We start from the raw sequence: 20172 nt of genomic DNA on the forward strand, positions 1-20172 counted from the left end.
TTGGGATTCTCTGTATAATGTTGTAAAGTTCTGCTGTAAGGACTTTAATGTGTTAAGTGCCATGAAATAACCTGTGTTGTGATTTGGTGCTATATAACTAAAATAGAATTGAATTGAATAAAACAAAAAAACATCATAGTAAAAATGGCAATATTCCAACTTTGTGACTTGATGACATCATACAGTTACGGTATGTTGTACAGTATGTATGCAACTTGCACAAAGCAGCAACAAGTACGGTTGAAAGTTTCCACGGTGCCAACATTAGCTTTAGAAAGAGGAGCGACTTCAGTGGTGTGGAAGTGTTTCCAAAAGATCAGATGTACAACAAACCACAGGAATATGCTTTTACTGAATAAATCAAGGCAAAGTTTTACATTTATGCTGAAATATAAAACTATAATTGTATGTTGCAATTGTATGCCCGTTAAATTAACAATAACATATTTTTCAATATATTGTCATATTGACAAAAATATAATTATCACAGAAATACCCTTAAACATCATGGTATTTTAAGGTCCATATAACCCACTCATTACAACCTGTTGGTGGCAATTTTTAATAATAAATCTTAGGATTTGGAGCTGTGCGTTTTTTTTTTTTTTTTTTTGTGCGAAACCAGTCATCCCTCTGACTGGCTGTTGGAACTTCTGGAAAAGACACCTGTGGTTTGTCACATCACGCCCTACAGGTAAACGAGGTCAATCAGCTGAGAAAAGGATGAAGTGGCCAAACCAAGTACACAAAAAGAGAGAGGGGAAAAAGACGAAACAACTGAGGGAAATAAAAGAAAAACACTCATTAAAGTGCGTACAAGAAGGAAAGAAAGACAGAAAGATGTGAGGTGTGGAGGTGATACAAGGTGCTCCACGGCTGAGGAAGGCCGGGTTTACCACTGAGCGCTGGCTGTTTGCAGGGCGGCTGGGCGAGGCAGCAGCGGCGGCGGCGGCAGCAGCAGCAACAGCAGCAGCTGTGTTCCCACTGTTAGCTTTTAGCTTTTGGACAGCTGCCACAGACGTTTCTCTCTGCCTCTCTTTCTCCCTGTGTCTGTGGTCGTGCTGCAGCGACAGGAGCTGGGTTTGGTCCTTAGGCAGGGTGCGGTGGGATCTCCTACCCGCTGAGGGCTGCTGATGTTGAGCCAGAGGCTGGGGCTTGGCTTGTGGCTGTAGCTGAGGCTGAGAGTGCTGGGCCTTATGCTGAAGCAGCTGTTTTGGAACTCTCTATGTAGCACACATGAAAAGCACACATAAAAACTGACAGAGCCTGGAAGCGTCCACATGGAATTGGATATACAGTATGTACACTGTGTTGTAAGCTAAAAATGCAACACTTGAACAGTTTTTTTTTAATGCTTCTGAGACGATTAAAATGTTCATCAATTACATAAACAAAGTAGAAAAACAGCTGATCAATCGGCCTGTTCCTGACTGAACATTAACAACAACAGTAAAACTATTATTAACTGTTGAAATGTACATGAAGTCAGTGTTCAATACATCTAATCCATAGAGGCATGGTTAGATCTGGGACTTAACATGGTATTGCTCTCACACAAGGTCTCTCAAATTCTGAAGTGACAATTTATTTAATCTTCTAACAGTATATTTCATGGGAATAAATCGATAACATTAACCTCATTAAAACAGAAAACTACTGATTTCACCCAGTTGAAAATTGTCTCTTGAATATGTTACTTCATTTGATTTATTCAATTAAATTTGTAGTTTTTGCTGGATAACTGTTTTGATGAAGTCTACTTTACTGAAATGATCCAATCCAATTGAGTTGGGAGAACAGACTGATATACACTCATTGAATTGCACTTCAAAAGGAAAAAAAAAAAAAATCACTTCAGATACAAAACACAAGGGATGTGTTATTTCTCTGTACTAAGTGAGTCAAGCTGTTATATTATCAGTGAAAAGTGAAGGAAACTGAGATCTAACGGTTGAAGTCTGATTGTAGTGTGCAGGCTGCTGGAAAAATTTACTATACACTACAAACATCGACATGTCTGATCCGCTCAATGCTATATTTATAAAATACTGTATCATATATACATGTATAACTACTTGCACACTAATTATTTGAAATAATTGTTTATCCTAAAGACGGGCACTTCTAGGCTCTGATGAAACTGACAGGACAAACCACTGATACAGCACAGATACCTCATAAAGCAAACACTGAATCATGATGCTACTTATGACAAACTGAAGCTGAATAACTGCTTGATGTAAAACATTAAACCCAGATATGAAAACATAAAACTGCAAACAGCCCAGTGCTGGCAATGAGGCTTGGACAAATTGACTGACAGCATCTGGTGCTGGCTCGCTGGCTCAGGAATCTGATTTGCAAGCACAACCACCTCCAGAGAAAATGCAATAAAAGCAGAAATAAAGAAGCACTAGTGTGATCTACACATCTCAGAGCTGATTTTCTTTGGGTTACAGCTGTCTTCAGCTTTTTTTTTTTTTTTTTTTTTTTTTTAACAGAACCAATAAACATTTCAAATTGGCTGGAAGAGGAATAATAATAATAATAATAAAAAGACATTTATTTCATTGATGTTGCATTTATGTATAGTGATCAACAATAAAATAATTTAAAGTTTGTGCAGATCAGCCCCTAATAGAAACTGAGCAGCAGGTTTGAAGCTTCATCAAACCAAAACATCTATACATGCATGAAACATTACAGCAGAGTACTATACAGTAGAGCAGCACAGGGAAACTCTGGTAAGGTGTGTGACGACTGCCAGCTTCTACTTTACAGTTTGTATATAAACACTTTCATACATTAAAGGAAGCTCACAGACTACCACCACCACTGCTAAGGTAGCCTTTATAGGTGATATTTATGAAATCACAAGGAGAAATGACACTGTGACATTCTGTCCACCTAAGAGCTAACATGGCTCCCACATGCTGTTTTCCTCATGTTATTTTCTTGACAATGAACTGAAGAACAAATTGAGAGACACACCGAGTCAGTATACTCAGCATACTTTCCTAACCTTGTTCAACTAAACTGTTCTTCAGCCATGGTGTAACAGTTTTTTTGGACCTCGGGAACAAGGCCTGTTCTCACAGCAACATCAGGAAACACACCACGTAAGCTGTCTGCAACAGACCATCCAAGTCATCACTGGAGAATTGTGACTTAAATAAGAACCCCTAATTGCTCTATTTGGTACCGGACATAGTGATTAAGACTGACGATTACAGATCAAGTGACACACTGACATTATGTAAAGTTATTGAAATAATCACATGAAAACTGATTTTTGTTGCGAGTAGAACATTAAATGCAGAACTTATTGTGGAACCTAAATAAAGACAAACATTTCCATGAACAGTGAAGGGCTTTTTAATGCTTTTATGGTCGCTTGACCATTTGGAACAGATTTGCTGGAGTGGATAGAGTAACAGCATGACAGACAAATAGAGATGAGATTCAGTTGTCCAAAGAGCAGTGGTGGAAAGTAACTAAGTGCATTTACTCAAGTACTGTACTTAGTAACAATTTTGGGGTCTTCGTAATCTCCTTGAGTATTTCCATTTGATGCTACTTCCTGTCCACTATCGATCAGAGGTAAATATTGTACTTTCTATTCCACTTCATTTATCTGACAGCTTAATTACTTTTTAGATGAAGCTTTAACACAATGGGTAATATAACAAGCTTTGGAAATACATTGTAAAAGATTAAACCAATGGTTTCCAACCATTACATCTTCATCTTACAGAAGGCAGCGTGGAGTTGGGGGTCACATTTCAGATGTCAATGAGTTGTTAACAACTCCAACAAATAGTGATTTTTCCCTCTGAACTTCTCACATGGTTTCATTTCATTAAATCTTCAAATGATCTGATATCTCTTAACCCTCGTGTTGTCTTTGGGTCAAAATGACCCGCAGCTGTGTTCAACCAATTTCTATTTTATTTTCATATTTTTTGGGATCACTGGTGACAAGGAGGCTGTGAGGGTTTCTTTAAAGAATGATGACCAATGATCCCAAAAAATATAAAAATATAGAAATAAAATAGAACTTGGTTGAACACAGCTGCGGGTCATTTTGACCCGAGGACAACACAAGGGTTAAAAAAAATGAAAGCACATTTGTGGATCAGGACTTTGTTTGTTCTTCTTTAATAATAGCATTTTACTTCTATAATAGTTAAACTAGATTTTGGTGATAACACTTCTGTACTTTTACTTAAGTTGGATTGTTAATGCAGGACATGCATGTAATGGAGTAGTTTTACAATGCTGTATTGGTACTTTACTTAAAAGATCTGAATAGTTCTACGACTACCAAAAAGGGAAAATATTGTTTATTATTTTATTATATTATGTTTTTGTACATTTAAACTATCAGCAAATAGGAGATCAAATGAGAACCATCACCAAACTAAATAACAACAAAACTACCCTGAGAAAAATGCAATGCAAGATTCATGAGGAGCGTAAGGCTCTTATTGCAAATCAGAGAAAAAAATGTAACAGAAAAATTATGACTAATGTTAAATTAAATTGCTGATGGTTTGTTTGTTTTGGAAACATTTCGATAAAATCATCCCAAATACCTGAGCATAAATACCCGAAGGTAAATCTGGCTACAGCACTTATTGTGTATAGTGTTGCTGACACTTCGTTTTCGTAAATTTTAAGAATTACAGGACTACAGACTGTAGCATATAAATAAAGAGTAATTCTCAGTACATGACAGAATCACAACAACGTCCGGGCAGGGAGAGGAGAACAGAGGGATGTGGGACTTGGGAGGTAGTCAAGAGATTCACAGAAAGTGTAACGACGTGACAGAGAAAAGAAACATGTTTTGCAAACCTGTATGTGTGAAACCCCAGCAGAGATGAGACAGTAATATGTTGAAAGAAAACCAAAGATAAATTCAAAGGAAGACGCTATAACTGAAGGTTCCAGACCGCAAACAGGGGGAGGAAGAGGAAGAGGAAGAGGAAGAAGAAGAAGAAGAAGAAGAAAAAGAAAAAGAAGAAGAAGAAGAAAAAGAAGAAGAAGAAAAAGAAGAAGAACAAGAAAAAGAAGAAGAAAAAGAACAAGAACAAGAAAAAGAAGAACAAGAAGAAGAACAAGAACAAGAACAAGAAAAAGAAGAAGAAGAAGACATCCACAGCAAACTGCTCTGTAATTTGAATTTGAATACAGACACTTCAGACGGAAATTGCAGACGCTCCGTTTCTTTTTTCATTCTTCCTTTGTTCTCTCCCGTTTCATGTCTTATTTCTCTTTACCTGCCTTCACTCACACAATTCCTTTTATCTTCTATCTATCCGAGTCAGTGACACGGACAACAACAACAACAACAACAACAACAACAACTCTATCTCCCTTCATACAAACAATGTCTTAGTTCAGTTTTTTTGGATCAAAGCTCTCTCCAGCTTTGCAACATTATTTTCTCATATTAAAAGTGGGGGCATTTCTACTTAAGAGGAAGACGTTACCACATCTCCAATAACCGATTAACCCTTTGATCTATAAAATATTGAAAATACATTAAATGGACTCAGTCCCAAAGTTTAAGTGGTGTCTTTAAATGTCAACATTTTCTACGCGAGAGTCCAAAGCCCAAAGATATTAAGATTACGATGTAATTACACAAATAAATCAGCAGATTCTCACAAGTGGGAAGATGCAAACGGAGGTTTTTCATTCTTTTTTTAATGACTTAAACAACCAACTTCCAATTTATACAGACATGCACTGCTTTTTTGTTGAAAGATAAAAAGACAACAGATGAAGTTGAGAATTAAGTAATATAGAAAAAAAACTGGGAGACGTGGGATTTATGATAACGGGAAAGGAATAAAGAAAAAGGAAACACAGCTACAAAGCTTCCAAGAAGTGCAAAAATTATTAAAAGACAAAGACAGAAGGGAAGAAAGAAAGAAAGAAAGAAAGAAAGAAAGAAAGAAAGAAAGAAAGAAAGAAAGAAAGAAAGAAAGAACTAATTTAACCCTGCTGACAGATCAGCAGTCTGCACATAAGACCACTTAACCCACCGCAGTGTCGTCAGACCAAAACCATCAGCGGCATTAAGAAGACCACACTGAGAATATTTCAAAATAAATTCCACCTGCTGACACTCCAATGAAAAATGGAGGAATAAATGATGAGAAAGTGAAAAAATACAGAGTGAAGGTTAGTTACCTGCTTTGCTGTGGAATCCAGAGGCCTTACTGACACATCAGTACTCCGCTGTCTGGCTGCCTGGTCCTGTTCAAGACACACACACACACAGTCACACACAGTCACACACAGTCACACACAGTCACACACACACACACAGTCACACACAGTCACACACACACACACTCACTCATCATCATTTGAACAGGTAGCCACGTGGTTGAATTGAGATATCTGCCACTATATTCCATGGCTTTAATTACTAACAACATCCTAATAACTACATTTCACTTTAATTCAAACTCTGAAATCTTCTAGTTTTACATTATTGTTTCCTTGTAGGTCTATAGAATAGAAAACGGAAACACAACACGCACACACACACACACACACAGGCTTCTTTTAATTACCATATTTTAAGGTTTTGAGGAGAATTCTGAGAGGTGGGAACTAAAATATTCAGCGTGTGCAAGATGGCATGGAGCTTTTAGCCAGCAACCTCAACTCTAAATATTTCATTACGGCCTCATTTTGAATTTCTCCTGGAAAAAAAGTCCAAATGGACCAAATTGTATATTTTTACATTTACAATGTTTAATTAAATGAACTATAATTCAATATTTGCAGTGATTGCACCATTGCTTCAAAATTATGTTTATTTGGCTCAGCTCTGAAGGGTCACATTCAAAAGAGCTTAAGCTAAAACGGCAGCTTAACTTGATTACTAAGCTTCCATGGCAAAGTACAAGTGCCCTCTGAGCAAAAATCTAAGCTGAGCATTAACACTCAATCTAGATTTGAAAAGAATGACAGTTAAGATTTATAGGATGTACAAGGCTCAATCCAAAAGTTTGTGTGCGAACGATAGCAGGGGAAAGCTATAACCTTTGTCAGTAGGCATTCCAAGTTACGTCACTTGATCAACAACCGCACCCGAGTTTCACACCTTTTTGTGAGCAGTGGCATGTGTGTGTATTTGCAATTTCACAATAGACTTCAGCAGAAAGCGCACAATAAAATCTGACTCAAACTTGGAAACAGAAAACCTAAAAGTTCTTCAGACAATCTCAAAAAGAGGCAATGAGCCAGATGAGGTGTTTTGACTGGCATTTGAATGTCAAGAGGGGGAAAACATCACCGTCCAAGACCAAATATCAGACCAAGTCAGATTAGGGGAGTCATGGGGTTGTGCACTGTGAATTCTTTCCCCCAGGGTCAGACTGTCAACAGTTCTGAGGGAAAACGTGATGTGGAAATGACCCAAACTGTGGCTCAAGTTTCAAGTCCATGGCCAAATTGTGAATGCTCACGCTAGAGGTCACACACATGTGTGTGATTCAGGGGTCGATTCGGATCAAGCAACGTAAACTTGGAATACTTACGAGGGTTATAGCTCTGTGCATATCACGGTGCTGCGATATGTTCATGTGCAACATGAAGGGTCGTGGTTGCACCTCATCATATGAAAGTTGAAGGGTGAGTAAACGGGGGCCATTTCAAGGATACAAGCCAACAACAAACAAGCAAGCACTGCCATTTAAACAGGTCACAAAACCACCCTTTGCAACAGCAAGGTGTGGTTTTGTGGAAAATGTGGTTTCCAGTACTTCAGCTGTGAATAGGTTGTCATACCTGCCAATAGGGTCTCATTTTCAACAGTTTCAATTCAAGAAAAAACAACATTCTCCTCACAGAAAGGTCACGGGTTTATGCATGCCATTTCTAGATACAAGATAACAGCTGATCACATAACACTGAAATCTACAATAAAACGATGGCATCCGATTGACCCTTACGTGGCTATAATGAAACAGCTACCGCTGGATTGGATATGTCAAACTTTGGGTGTTGCTAGTGATGGTCCAAGGGGATCAAAGTCATTAGGATGCTGTCTGTACAAATCTGCATGAATAACTGTTAATAGCATTTCAAGAGCCAAAGTGATCTGACTCACTTAAAGTAAGTAATAAACTAAGCTCTTTTTAAATAACTATTCTGTAGTAAAAAAAAAACAAAGCACGAATTAACAAGAAAATCTACCCATTTATCCTGTTCAGGGTTGCAGACGCAGGGTCGCGTAATCGCACCCTTTATCATTCACTTTCTCCGTCCAGTGCTGCGACACAAAACTGGCCGTCACACAGACACTTCTCCGTTTAAGCCGCCAACACCCCACCGAAATGCATGATGTGACGCTTGCCATATCAATCGATGTGTGAAATGATTGGAAGCTCAACACCAGAAGAGTTCTTCATCCGACAAAGTACAAGACCTCACATCACACACTCACTGAACCCGTCACATAATTAAATGCAGATGCATTAAAACCTAATGAAGCATCCGATAGATCCATTACGCATGCTGAACTTAATGACTTTGAGGCAATCTGTGTAATCAGAACCCAACACGTACAGATAGCTCTCTGCCACACAGACAAGCACACCAAATAGACATATAATATAACAAGACAGATAATAATAGCATTGAACTACCGTGTCTTCAACGGGAAGAAATCACAGTCATTAATCTGCTCTGTGGTCTTAATATACAACCATTGAAAGTCAGTGGTGTGTGGGATAGGTTCATTAAGCATGCGTTAAAATTAATGACTGAAAATGAATTTTCTAAAATAGTAAAAAGAGCTGTGTCTTTGTTTGAAATGACTAAGAATTGGTAAAGACACTTCACCCTGTCTCAGCATACTTTGTAAAAAAAAGTGTGCACGCACGCACACGGTTACAGTTGCTTTGCAACGCTACCTCACTGATGTGATGTTACAAATTAAACTCAAACGAGGTGAAAGAGATTTTTCAGCAACTTTGTAAAAGTAAAAGACCTTTTAACATGAACCTGCAGAAAAGAAGCAAAACAAAGAATATCTGAAACTTATTCCATCTCCATCTGCTGTGAAATGCTAATTTCTTCTACGTATACACGGACCTCCTCTTTTATGCATATTTAATTCCTCAAGCAGTCTGCATTCTGAAAGTCATGTTTGATGTAAAGCTTGCAAAAAGGAGAAGGCAGCACCCGTTTCTTGTATTTGATGGAAATGTGTCAACGAGTCACTTTCGATCCCATAAAGTTTTGTCTTCTGCTGTTCAGAATTATAAACTTCACTTCTGCCCTTAAAAATGTCTTTTCTGGCCCGCTGCATCGAGGAGAGGATGTTTTTATCACCTGGCTGACGGGTGCAACCGCTACATCAGTGCAGCTTGCATCAAACACACCCTGACCTCAGAGTTTCTGAGGAAAACAAGTTCATGTGTCAACTGCTGCATGAAATTTGGATGGAGCCGAAGTCACGCATACACGGCCCTAATGTTCACGCCACAAGGTATTCCTTCTGACAGATAACTCAGGTTTTTGGTAGATATGGTATTATGTAAATCCTGTCAGATGACATGAAGTACAATCCTAAAGACATGAGATGTTTTATTCACTTGAACCTCAGGTCTGACGGGTTCAGAGCAGTTTTGGCAAAAAGGTCAGATTCTTGCATATTTATAGAAGTTCTCAAACAGATACCCGATACACAGTTTTAATGTCAGCTTTTATAAAGTTCTTTAGGAAACAGAGGTTATTAAGGACATGCAGCAGAGTTGATCTATTGGGCAAGAATTTTAGCACGAAGTCACTTATCACTTTGCAGTTCTTCACTTTTGTTTCATCCCGACAGTCCTCATCAGCATCATTTCCATGTCAGTAGGCAGCTGACTACTTACCCGGCACCACACAGCTGACAAAGTTAACGGCCAGGTGATGAAAACAGCAAAGCATTTTAGCAGCTATGGAGCCACATCTTTCCCCGAGGAGCTTCCGGTGGACCGAACCACATTTAAAAGAGGAGTTGCTATCGACTTCAATTGATTGAATGGCCAAAAATGTGACCTTCAAAGTATGATGTTGCTGTAGTCACGTTTTATGTTTATAATTCTAAAATGCTAATAATTGATCAAATAGTCTGAGTATCTTCGCGAACTGGTGTTTAGCACCTGGAGATTCGGACTGAACATCAGACCAACTAGCAGCACCACCACCAAAGCCTAGTCACTGAAAATGAAGGCATGTTTCTGAGTTTCTTTATATTTACACACTTGAGGAAGTGGAATTAATTCTACGAAAACCCTTAAGGTAAGGACGGCCGCACCTCCACCTCACTACCAACACAAAAAGACAGAGGTTCATCTTTACCTGTCTCCTGTCACACCTCCTGTTTCTCTCCTCCAGTAAGATTCGGTTGTCATGGAGATCAGACTCCTCCCCGAGGAAGACTTCCTGAAGCTCCGCCCACTGAAAGGCACAGTCTGTCAGCTGCTGCCTCTGCTGCTGGTTAGAGCAAAGCAAATGAAGTGAAAATGAAATGACAGACGCATACGGATTTACGAAACACAAGGTTTACCAACATGAACTACACTAAATGTTTGTAGAACATGTTTAACAATTTACAATGAAACTTCAGCTGTCAGATCATTAACATGGCACACATTTGCAACAGTTGCAGTTACTGTGTTCACAAAATATTCATACGGCAATGTCAAAGGTTGAAGCATCAGAGCAGTTGTAGTGTGCCGAGTTATGATGTGACTGAGCAGGTGGAAGGTGACATTGATGTGCTTCTTGTAAAGATGAGGTTGATAAGAGCTAAGTGAATTGAAACTGTTCTATCTTCCATCCATTTCCTGACCTGCGGATCCTGAATGAACACTGAGGAAATCAGAGTATAAACAGCACTTACGTCCTCGAACTTTTGCCGTTGCTCTTGTTGCTGTTGGATCCTCTTCTGTCTGTCAGCCAGGAGCTGCTGCTTGTATCGTTCCTGCTCCGCCAGCTGCTGCCTGTGCTGCTGTAACGCCTGGGGATGAAATAATATATGTTCATGAAACAAAACTCTGAAAATCATACCGCAAGCTTTTTACACTTTGAAGTATCCAGAGTTAAATATATTGAGCTAATTTTTAACTCTCCAATACCAAACTAAAAATGAGGCAGTTAACTAGTAAAACTTTAACAAGCCAAAAGCTAATTGCTAAGTATGAAAGAAGATTAGAGTTCAGAATGTGCAAGCACTCTGCTTTTCAAACTAAAATGATGAATTTCTTTAATCTTTGTTGATTTGTACATTTGTGAGACATGGGTACAATACAAGGCTGAACTAAACAAATTCAATTAATGAACCCAGACTTTTCACCACCTCTTCTAACACCCCTATATTAGCTGTTTAAAAAATGAGTGAACTAATGAAGCTATTTTCTGTGGATAAACTAAGCCATTAATCAACTAATCTTACCAACAATAACAACAAACAAAATAATAAAATGACATACACTGATTTCCCAAACTGGACAAACCGCTCAATTTTGTTTTCTACGACTTCCGATGGCATCTGATATATTTTACGTCAATGTGAACGAATGTGCATCCGATCCGCGGCGGGACTCGAAACGTACCTGTTGTCTTTGCTGACCCCCACCTCCTCCGCGGCCTCCGTCTCTGCCTCCTTCACGATCTTCTGTCTGTAAACGAAGAAACTCCCGCCTTAACGTCCATTCACCGGGAACGTTCACTATGGAGCTGAGAAGGGGAGAGAGAGAAAGAGAGAGAGGGAGAGAGACAGAGAAAGGGTGTGTTAAGAGTGTTAAGTACACTTGGGGACGAAGAGGAAAATGGGCACAGTTACACAAATACACACTTAAAGCTCATACTGGGAACAAGTGCTCGGCTCTAGAGCCATCTGCTGTTTGACATCCGGGGACAGAAACATAGAGGCAAAAGCATCTGTTCGTGAACATAAAAATATAAACATGTCTTAGTGATTCGTCAGCGATGCGCTGTATGTGATGGGCACTGAAACACAGGCAGAGTTCACAGTGACACGGGGGCCGATCACAGAATATACAAAACACTGATAATAATATGAAATATCATTACGTACATGTTCATGTAGGTACATAAACCATGTGTGCTTGATTGCATGTTGCTTGATGTGATGTGTGAAATGTGTAATAACGTGCAGCAGTAGTTACTGTGGCCCAGTTTTTGCTGCTGCTGTTACTCTTCATTACACATCGTGAGACCGGTTTCTTTCCACATGCATACATACATAATGGTGCGACAAGGCTTTTACCTGGGTTCTCCTTCCTCTTCTGTGACCTCATCATCCTCTTCCTCACTGCCACTGTACTCATATTCTGGACCCTCTTAAAGAGAAAGAGTTATTATTGGATTTTTAGATTACTGTGCGAGAGAAAACAATTGCAAAAGTAAAAGACAGCTATTCAATTTAAATTTTTTTATACCAAAGTGGATGTAATTATGTCACCACGTAACAGCAGCCACCCATAATACAACAGATGCAGAATAGAAAAGTAATGTGTCCTACTTAACAGTGCATCTGAACACCAGTGATACCATGTCTGAGGGTGAGGCCAGTAGGTTATCAACTGTAAAATGACGCATCCACTGTTAGAAATGAGATGTGGTCATGGGTGGTGCTCGGGGTGAACGCCTCTCATGTGTCAGCGCTGGGGTGGGAATTCTTATCTGTGTTTCTGGCTTCGTGAACCAGCCGCTGTTTCATTATAAATCCCTCCATGCCTGCCGTCTCGTTCCTTCATCGTCTACTGCCAGTAGCAATTTTGTCATTATCAAAGCCACACGAAAGTACATTCTGGGCAAACTCGTTCAACAAGAAAGTAAACGACAGTCTTCTTTTGTGGACGACATATGGAGCACAGCCTTTATACTGCAGCATGGCTTCGGAAAAGTGATGTTCAAAACCCTGAATCAGTTCTAACAAAAAGTTTCTTACACATACACCTTCTACTGAGGGACACACAACACATGCATGTGTTAGCATAGGCATGATGATTATTTGCTGACCATTCTATAGTAATTTATGAATCTAATCCAAACTAATATTCCTCTTAGGTTTAAAGCCACATGTTTTACACTGGATACATTTAGAAAACGTATTTTGTTTGGCAGTTTTGACTGTGGCCACTACACTAACAATCACTGCTCCGGGGAGACACGAGGATGGGCCCAGCCAGCTTAGCATAAAAACATTTGGCCAACATATGGCGTGGAAGTAGCTCGGGCTAACTTGAACATTAACTTGACACACCATATGTTGCTATTAACATGCTGAAAAGTAACACAACACAGGTGTGTTTGTTCAAAGCAGAACGCAGGAGGAGGACTGATAAATTCTCCTCTTCCAACAGACAGAGGAAATCCCATCTATGTTGCTGTGAAGTCATGTTTGAACATTTTGGCCCATGTAGTGTCTTTCTGAGGCGAAGCTGCAGGAGGGGAGAGCGATCTGAGGGTTAATGTGCACTGAGAAGTGGGCCTTTTTTTTTATTTTTTTTTTTTGGAGTGATTCGTCTTCCAAGGCATACTTTGTCCAAACTAAACCCATGGGTATGCTGAAAATGACACATCCTTTGTGCATCATATCCGGAGCATTGATTTCTCTTTTTTTCTGCAGCAGTGAGTTTTTTCCCACATGCACTAATACTACCAGCATTTCATTACACACACACACACACACACACACACACACACACACACACACACACACACACACACACACACACACACACACACACACACACACACACACACACAGCTTGCAGAAAGTCTACCAGTCATTACTGTGTTTTTATAAGCTAACAGAAGATTAGAACCAGATGGTCATTCTGCTTCCTCCTTCCTTCCCCTCAGCGTCTCTCTGCCTGTTTCTCTCTCTCTCTCTCTCTCTCTCTCTCTCCTGTTATCACTGTCTTTTTCAGCCTCTTTTTTCAGTTTCCCAAAGATGAATTAACCGAACTGGCAAGATGATGATTTCTTACACTGCCTGAATACCAACGTAAAAACAAAAGAAGAGCAAAGTAATAAATATCTCCGTCTGCTCTCCCCCCTCCCCGGACTGTTTCTCTCACTGTCTGATTGCACATTTTGGCATCACAGATTCAGCACATGTAACTCATCCAGAGTAGAGATGAGGATAAATTCTTCTCACATTATGTCTCTGCGCCTTTCTCCCTCCTTCTCCATAGTCCTAATTTGTTGCTTTTTTCCCTCCCTCTTGTTCCCTTCTTTCCCACTTCACTCTGTCTTTTGTGTGAAACATTGTTCCAAGTGAATGCAGAAGAAAAGGAAAGGAAAGGTCAGCCGTTTACTTCCTTTAGGCCCGGCCCAACATTCCCTCTCTCACTCTCTTGTCCCTTTTGTCTGACTGTCTTTCTTTCTCTCACCATGTCCAACTTACATTCACATTTTTACCACATATATTAGGTGCAATCAAGAAGTTCTGAGACCATTCATAGTGGAGCTCAGCACAGTAATGTGTGTGGAGCAGGGGGAGCCAATAACTTTTGTGTATTCCAAGTAACAACTTTTGATCAACAACAGCACCTGTGTTACACACAATGTTGCAGCTACTAGCACGTGTACACGGAGCAGTGAAACTTGAGAGCACATGGAACACAAAGATGTTGCAGGGTGCCAAATCCAGGGGATCGACAATCGTGTTGTTGCGAGCGAGCAACTTGTGCATTTTCAACACGCTATGAGTGAGCACGCTGCCATGTTGAAGAACCACATTGCGCCACAGTTAAGGTCGTTTGCACAGAATATTTTCCCTCCAACGGCTCAGAACATCACAGTAAAACTTGAAGTTGACAGTCGACGAATTCACGCTACACAACACCCGCAGACGTGTCTTTTTTTTGGTCTTGGACGGGGATGTTCTGCCTTTTTTGAAATGCACATGCTACTCAAAACACCTCGCCTGGTGCATGGCAAGCTATTCAATGGTCTCCATTGCCGATTTTCTGAGTTTGCCACAAAATCTTTGCTCAGGTCCGGGGTGAAATGTGCACATATGCACATGCCAGTGGTCGCAAAAACATGTGTAACACAGGTGCTGATGTTGATCAATTTATAAAAGTTATTGCTTCCCCCATGCTCCACGTCCATTACTGTACTGCACAGCATTCAAGTGCAAAATAACAGTCTCAAAACATTTTGATCACACCTCGTATATAAAACCCTCCATAACTAAATCAGTGCTTCCTGCCATAAAACTTGCTCCTCATTGCAGAGAACTGCAGTAATAGTGTCAGAAAGTGTTGTTTTGGATTTCAACAAAATGAATGAAGATACAGCAAATTGTAATGTATGCAAATGAAGTTAATTGTCGGTAGCACTGGGAACCAAATGAAACATTTCCATAAACAGCATGCTATAAATTAGCAGAATTGCAGTGTTTTTGACAGCATGAGAGAAGCAGCTGCTGTGCTGTCAGTTCAGCTGGTACGCTCACTCAGCTCCAGTGTGTAGTTGTGTATTTTTTTTACCATGACTGGGCTGAAAACCAGATAACACAATGAATCTGTAAAATACGATGGAAAATGTATTCTGACATATTCCTGTGAAGTGCCCTATTTGTTAAACCCCCTGAAATGTTATTAGTTCCTCTAAAGAATTATCACATTTCAAACAACAAAACAGTTCTGACATTGCTGCACAGAGACGATGACCTCAATCTAGAAGAAACCTCGGTGTTAAATCAGGACAGGCTTTCTGCACTTCTCTTTCTTTTTTGTTGCATAGATTCAGACGTTAAGCCCTGTAGGTTTACGGTCTAAATTTTGTGTCCATGTTCAAAAGTATCTGTTTGGATGTGTTTGAATGTGTTTTTTTTTTTTTTTTTTTTTTTTTTTATTATCCATGCAGTAACCGATAAGCAGCACCGAATCCCCATCATGACAGCAGCCAAGATGCATCAGGCTCTGTCGCGGTAAGTCACCCTACATAAACCTATCAGCTGAATAATCCATCTGTAGACGCACCAACTCAGTTATTGCTGACTCACTGTTATCAGGTTCAGGGAATCAAATCTGCTGCTTTGTGCAACTGAATAAAATCACAGAGACAAAAAAATGCTGCCCTTTACTGAAACCAGTTTGTTATCGGGACATTTTTAATTTACGTTTCACCTCACCTTTCTCTCTCTTCTTCCTCGTTCTGTCCAGGTGATCTTTGAGCATGATGCGAACCTGTCTCTCATTGGCCAGGTCTCTGATGAAGGCGTGTCTCAGCAGGGCGTCTGTGGTGGGTCGATGCAGATGGTTTTTGACGAGACAACTATCAGCGAATGACAAGAAACGCTTTGACCTGTGAAAGACAGGAATAACAGACAGAGAGAGAGAGCGTGAGAGAGTGAAAGAGAGAGGGAAGAGGGATAGAGACACAAAAATGTGACCATGAAAGTTCATCTATTTATGACTGTTTAATGTGCCTTGGGGCTATACTTTAACAATCAAAGAGCAGAGTCTAAAGCACATGGCCCTTTGGCTAGTTTAACAGCGGATCTGAATGTAAAGTAAGGGGCATGATTCAAAGGGGTTTTATTTAGTTAACTAATTAATCATTGGTGTGTTTCAGGCATAACATTAAAAAAAGATAATAATTCCCATTGCCTTTGAAATCCAGGCAGACTCTTTGTACTACGTGAACAATAGAGCCAATAAACGCATACAAAATTATTAAAAGTAGGTTTGATAACAAGCACCCAGTTACTCTCTACATTATAGTGCTGCCCATCCATTGCAATATAGTTGAGAGAAAATGCAATTCTTTAAATCCACATTCACTGATTCAAAGGTTTATTGTTGTGAAACTGCTACCACCCACAAACGTGTGAGAGTCGTCATCTGTAAATCGCTTTGTGGTCAATAAGGTTGCTATTTGTCAACTAAAATAATCTAGTCAACAATTGGTTACTTTAACCAAGTAGCAATTTCACACACACTAGTTACACTAAGGTAATAAGGTCAAAGCAATTTTACTGACTTGAGTTATTATTATGAAACACAGAGCAGCACTTATTTCACTATTACACTTATTTTTTATTTTTTATTATTATCTCTTAATTAATGGAACATTAACAAGGAGTGGACCAAAATGTAATTAAAAACAACAATGACAAAATTGCAGCCAAAAGTAGAAAAGTCAGTCAAAAACAACAAGGTGCAAACTAAGGTACTTTGTAAATCAACATGCACTCAAAAACGACAATAAACTGATATAAAACCAGCAATTTCAGTCCTCAAACATCATCCCATCAATCACAGCCTCTATAACCAAACACAAAATCCTTCAGTATGTGTTGCAACTCACCCCCAGTGTGCAATCAATCCCTCCTTGCAGTACTACCAAGTGAAAATGCTGTCCAAAATGCTGAGTTGATGTTGAAGTTCTAAGGTAATGTCTACCAACAGAAAGACTCCGAAAATCAGAGGTGTGCTGTCTGTACTAATAGAATACAACGAGGGAGAATATGTGCTTCATTTTGCTGCTTCAAGCAGGCCTGGAGCTAAAAGGAAGGGAGCGCTTCATGCAGGACCGTTGGAGCTATTAAAAGATGTCCCATGAACTTGTGTTTCTGATGACATTAATACTGAATGGAAGACAGCATGAGTTCAACCGAAAGTTCACTCCGAGGAGCTCTTGAATTATATATGGAAGAGAAGGAGAGACGAGAGGAGTGAAAGAAGGAGAGAGGTTCATCATTAAACCCTGATTGAGATTAAAAATGGCAGCGACAACATACTTTGTACCTTCTCGTATTGTCTCCCCGTTTTAATGAAAGGACAACTGACTGACAATCAAGTCAGTTTTATCTTAACATGTCTGGACAGGCCAGTGACTTTGAGCTTCCAGCTTCTTCATGAGAAGGGAGTGCTGGAATATCTTTGGGTTGATGGTCTGATTCATGAAACCCTCAACAAAGAGCCTTCAGAAGCCCAGTTTTCCCAAGAGAAAACCTAAACACTGTTGTGTGTATAAGTGTGAGTACGTTTACATCCTTACCATTTCTTTGACTTAAGCTTGGGTGGAGGGTTTCGAGGAATCAAAAACAGCGCTCTCATTGGATGCATGTCACACAGTGCTGAGAAGAAGATGCATACACAGAAGAAAGATAGAAATTAAAAGATGGGGACAGGAACAGTGACCAAAAAAATTAATACCAGGAAACATAGACAATGGATGGCACAAACAGAAAAGCAACCAGTTGAACATAGTCAGTCAGTTGTGTGTATATTTGTAACTTACGAGGGGCTCCTTCAGCCATCTCTAAAGCTGTGATGCCTAAGGACCAGAGGTCACTCTACAAACGAGAGAGACAGGAAAAGGTTAATGCACAAAGCTTACCTTGAGCTCTATTCATTTCCTCTTACCTTTGGATGCCCTCTTTTATATTCAAATAGTTTGTGCATACAGTGAGAGCACAGCTCCAGGGATTACAGGAGCACTTTACAAAACTAGTCTTCGAAACAAACTTCTGGCACTTTACATAAGACAAGGTTGAATCCTTTCAACGATGAACTGGATTCTAAAAGTTGATATTGAATTACTTCCAGAACAGCATATGATGTTATATGTGATGATATATGTGTGAAGGATGACATATCTAAGCAGTCAGAGTGAATGGAAACTTTTTTTATTTGTTATTATTTTGGGCCTTTTTCTTTTCACCTTTAGTCAGATAGTGCAGTTTAGACAGAAATAAAATGTGGGGAAGTAGCAGGAGAATGACAATAAAGCAATAAAGGTCCATCTGACTGGGAATCAAACCGAAGACTTGCTGCTGACAGCATCTGCACTCATGTGCTCTGCGCTCTAATCACTTCACTTTCAAGTCAACACAAGAACATTTTTGAAAAAGTTTAACCGACATCCAAAGAGGGATTTTGGAAATGCTTGAAATATGTTCTATGAGTAATGCATTTCATTTATGATTATTCACTGAACTCTGTCTGTTGAATATATGGTTATAGAAAGTGTTTACTGTAGCCTTTGTCACTTCATGTGTCTTTGGTGAATCAGACAGCTACCAGATATCACCAAAAACTGTAAATTCAACCGTGCGCCGTTAAAGCTGGTCTAAAATCAAACTGCTCAAACCGCGTGTATTCTAGCCAGATGTTAAAAAGGCACAAATGCTGGTGTTAATTCTCCCAAAAGCAAGTCAGTAAATTCAAATCAGCTGCCATAAACTGCTCCAGGGATTTCAACACATACATTCGTAGAGATGATTTGATATTGTAGCATTTTTCTGATCTCTGATCAGCAGCCACTTATTGTTCAGTGTGGCTGAGAGACCACTGATCTGCACGAGCGAGAGAGAAGCCAAGAAATGTGAGTCATCCGTTTGTGTCAGTTTGTGGATGCTTTCTGCCAGCCTGCAGGCTAAACTGTTTGTAAGACTGTAAAGCTGGTAACTAAACTAAAGAACAGAAGTTATTGTAGTTCTGGCATCTTTGGCAGTTACCAAATAGCTTCAGGTGCATCAGCACCGCCCTTCAGACTGAAGTAGGGCTGACTCTGATTTGCATCTCACCCACGAAATCCAAGAAGAAATGCAATTAGATTTGTGCTCTGACCAAATTAAACTTATACTGTATGAAGCTTGTCTAGACAGCAGAAATATTTGTTTTTCAGTCATCTCTCTCACATGCTTCTGGCAGAACAGACATCCCTTGTGCTACCAGTAAAGGTACCTTGACTTCGATACCGCTTCCTAAGAAATACTTTTTTCGACACAATTGAATAAAATCTACTTTAAGAACAATAAAATGACATTACAAATTACAGTATAAATCTTTGGTTGTTGTTACCTCAGTTGTTTTCATTTGCTGCAACTAACAAATGTACTTTTACTCTCATTAAACTTCTCAAAAAGGCACTAAACATGTGTAAACAGATGTCAGAATCATGTTTCTGTTCCTGTGGAAGTAAAGTACCCTGTAGTCATATGTGGCTTCAGGGTTCTCATCACAGGCAATGACCTCCGGAGCCATCCAATAGGGAGTACCGATGAAAGTGTTCCTCCGACCGATCGTCTTATCCAGCTGAGCCGACACGCCAAAGTCAACTGGAACATAAAAATGTGGGACAATTTCACGTATGAAACAACCA

The 20172-nt window shown here is 39.6% G+C and overlaps 1 protein-coding gene across 5 annotated transcripts in view; it reads right to left on the minus strand.

Moving 5' to 3' along the window:
• LOC138211466 (mitogen-activated protein kinase kinase kinase kinase 4) overlaps positions 1 to 20172 on the minus strand; it is a 67394-nt gene that overhangs the window by 25913 nt on the left and 21309 nt on the right. For 3 of the 5 annotated variants that reach the window (XM_069171392.1, XM_069171390.1, XM_069171393.1), the window contains 10 exons: positions 19998 to 20128; positions 18307 to 18361; positions 18064 to 18142; positions 16193 to 16365; positions 12308 to 12380; positions 11631 to 11754; positions 10919 to 11035; positions 10375 to 10509; positions 6202 to 6267; positions 897 to 1223 (listed from right to left, as the gene is read on the minus strand). In XM_069171392.1, coding sequence (XP_069027493.1) covers positions 897 to 1223; positions 6202 to 6267; positions 10375 to 10509; positions 10919 to 11035; positions 11631 to 11754; positions 12308 to 12380; positions 16193 to 16365; positions 18064 to 18142; positions 18307 to 18361; positions 19998 to 20128 — 1280 coding nt within the window. The remainder of the gene's footprint in view (positions 1 to 896; positions 1224 to 6201; positions 6268 to 10374; positions 10510 to 10918; positions 11036 to 11630; positions 11755 to 12307; positions 12381 to 16192; positions 16366 to 18063; positions 18143 to 18306; positions 18362 to 19997; positions 20129 to 20172) is intronic. The other 2 variants (XM_069171391.1, XM_069171394.1) reach the window with 2 other exon arrangements.

This window comes from Embiotoca jacksoni, unplaced genomic scaffold, assembly GCF_022577435.1.
Source record: "Embiotoca jacksoni isolate LCO1_2020_lvr unplaced genomic scaffold, fEmbJac1.0.p SCAF_5, whole genome shotgun sequence".
Taxonomy (NCBI): Eukaryota; Metazoa; Chordata; class Actinopteri; family Embiotocidae; genus Embiotoca; species Embiotoca jacksoni.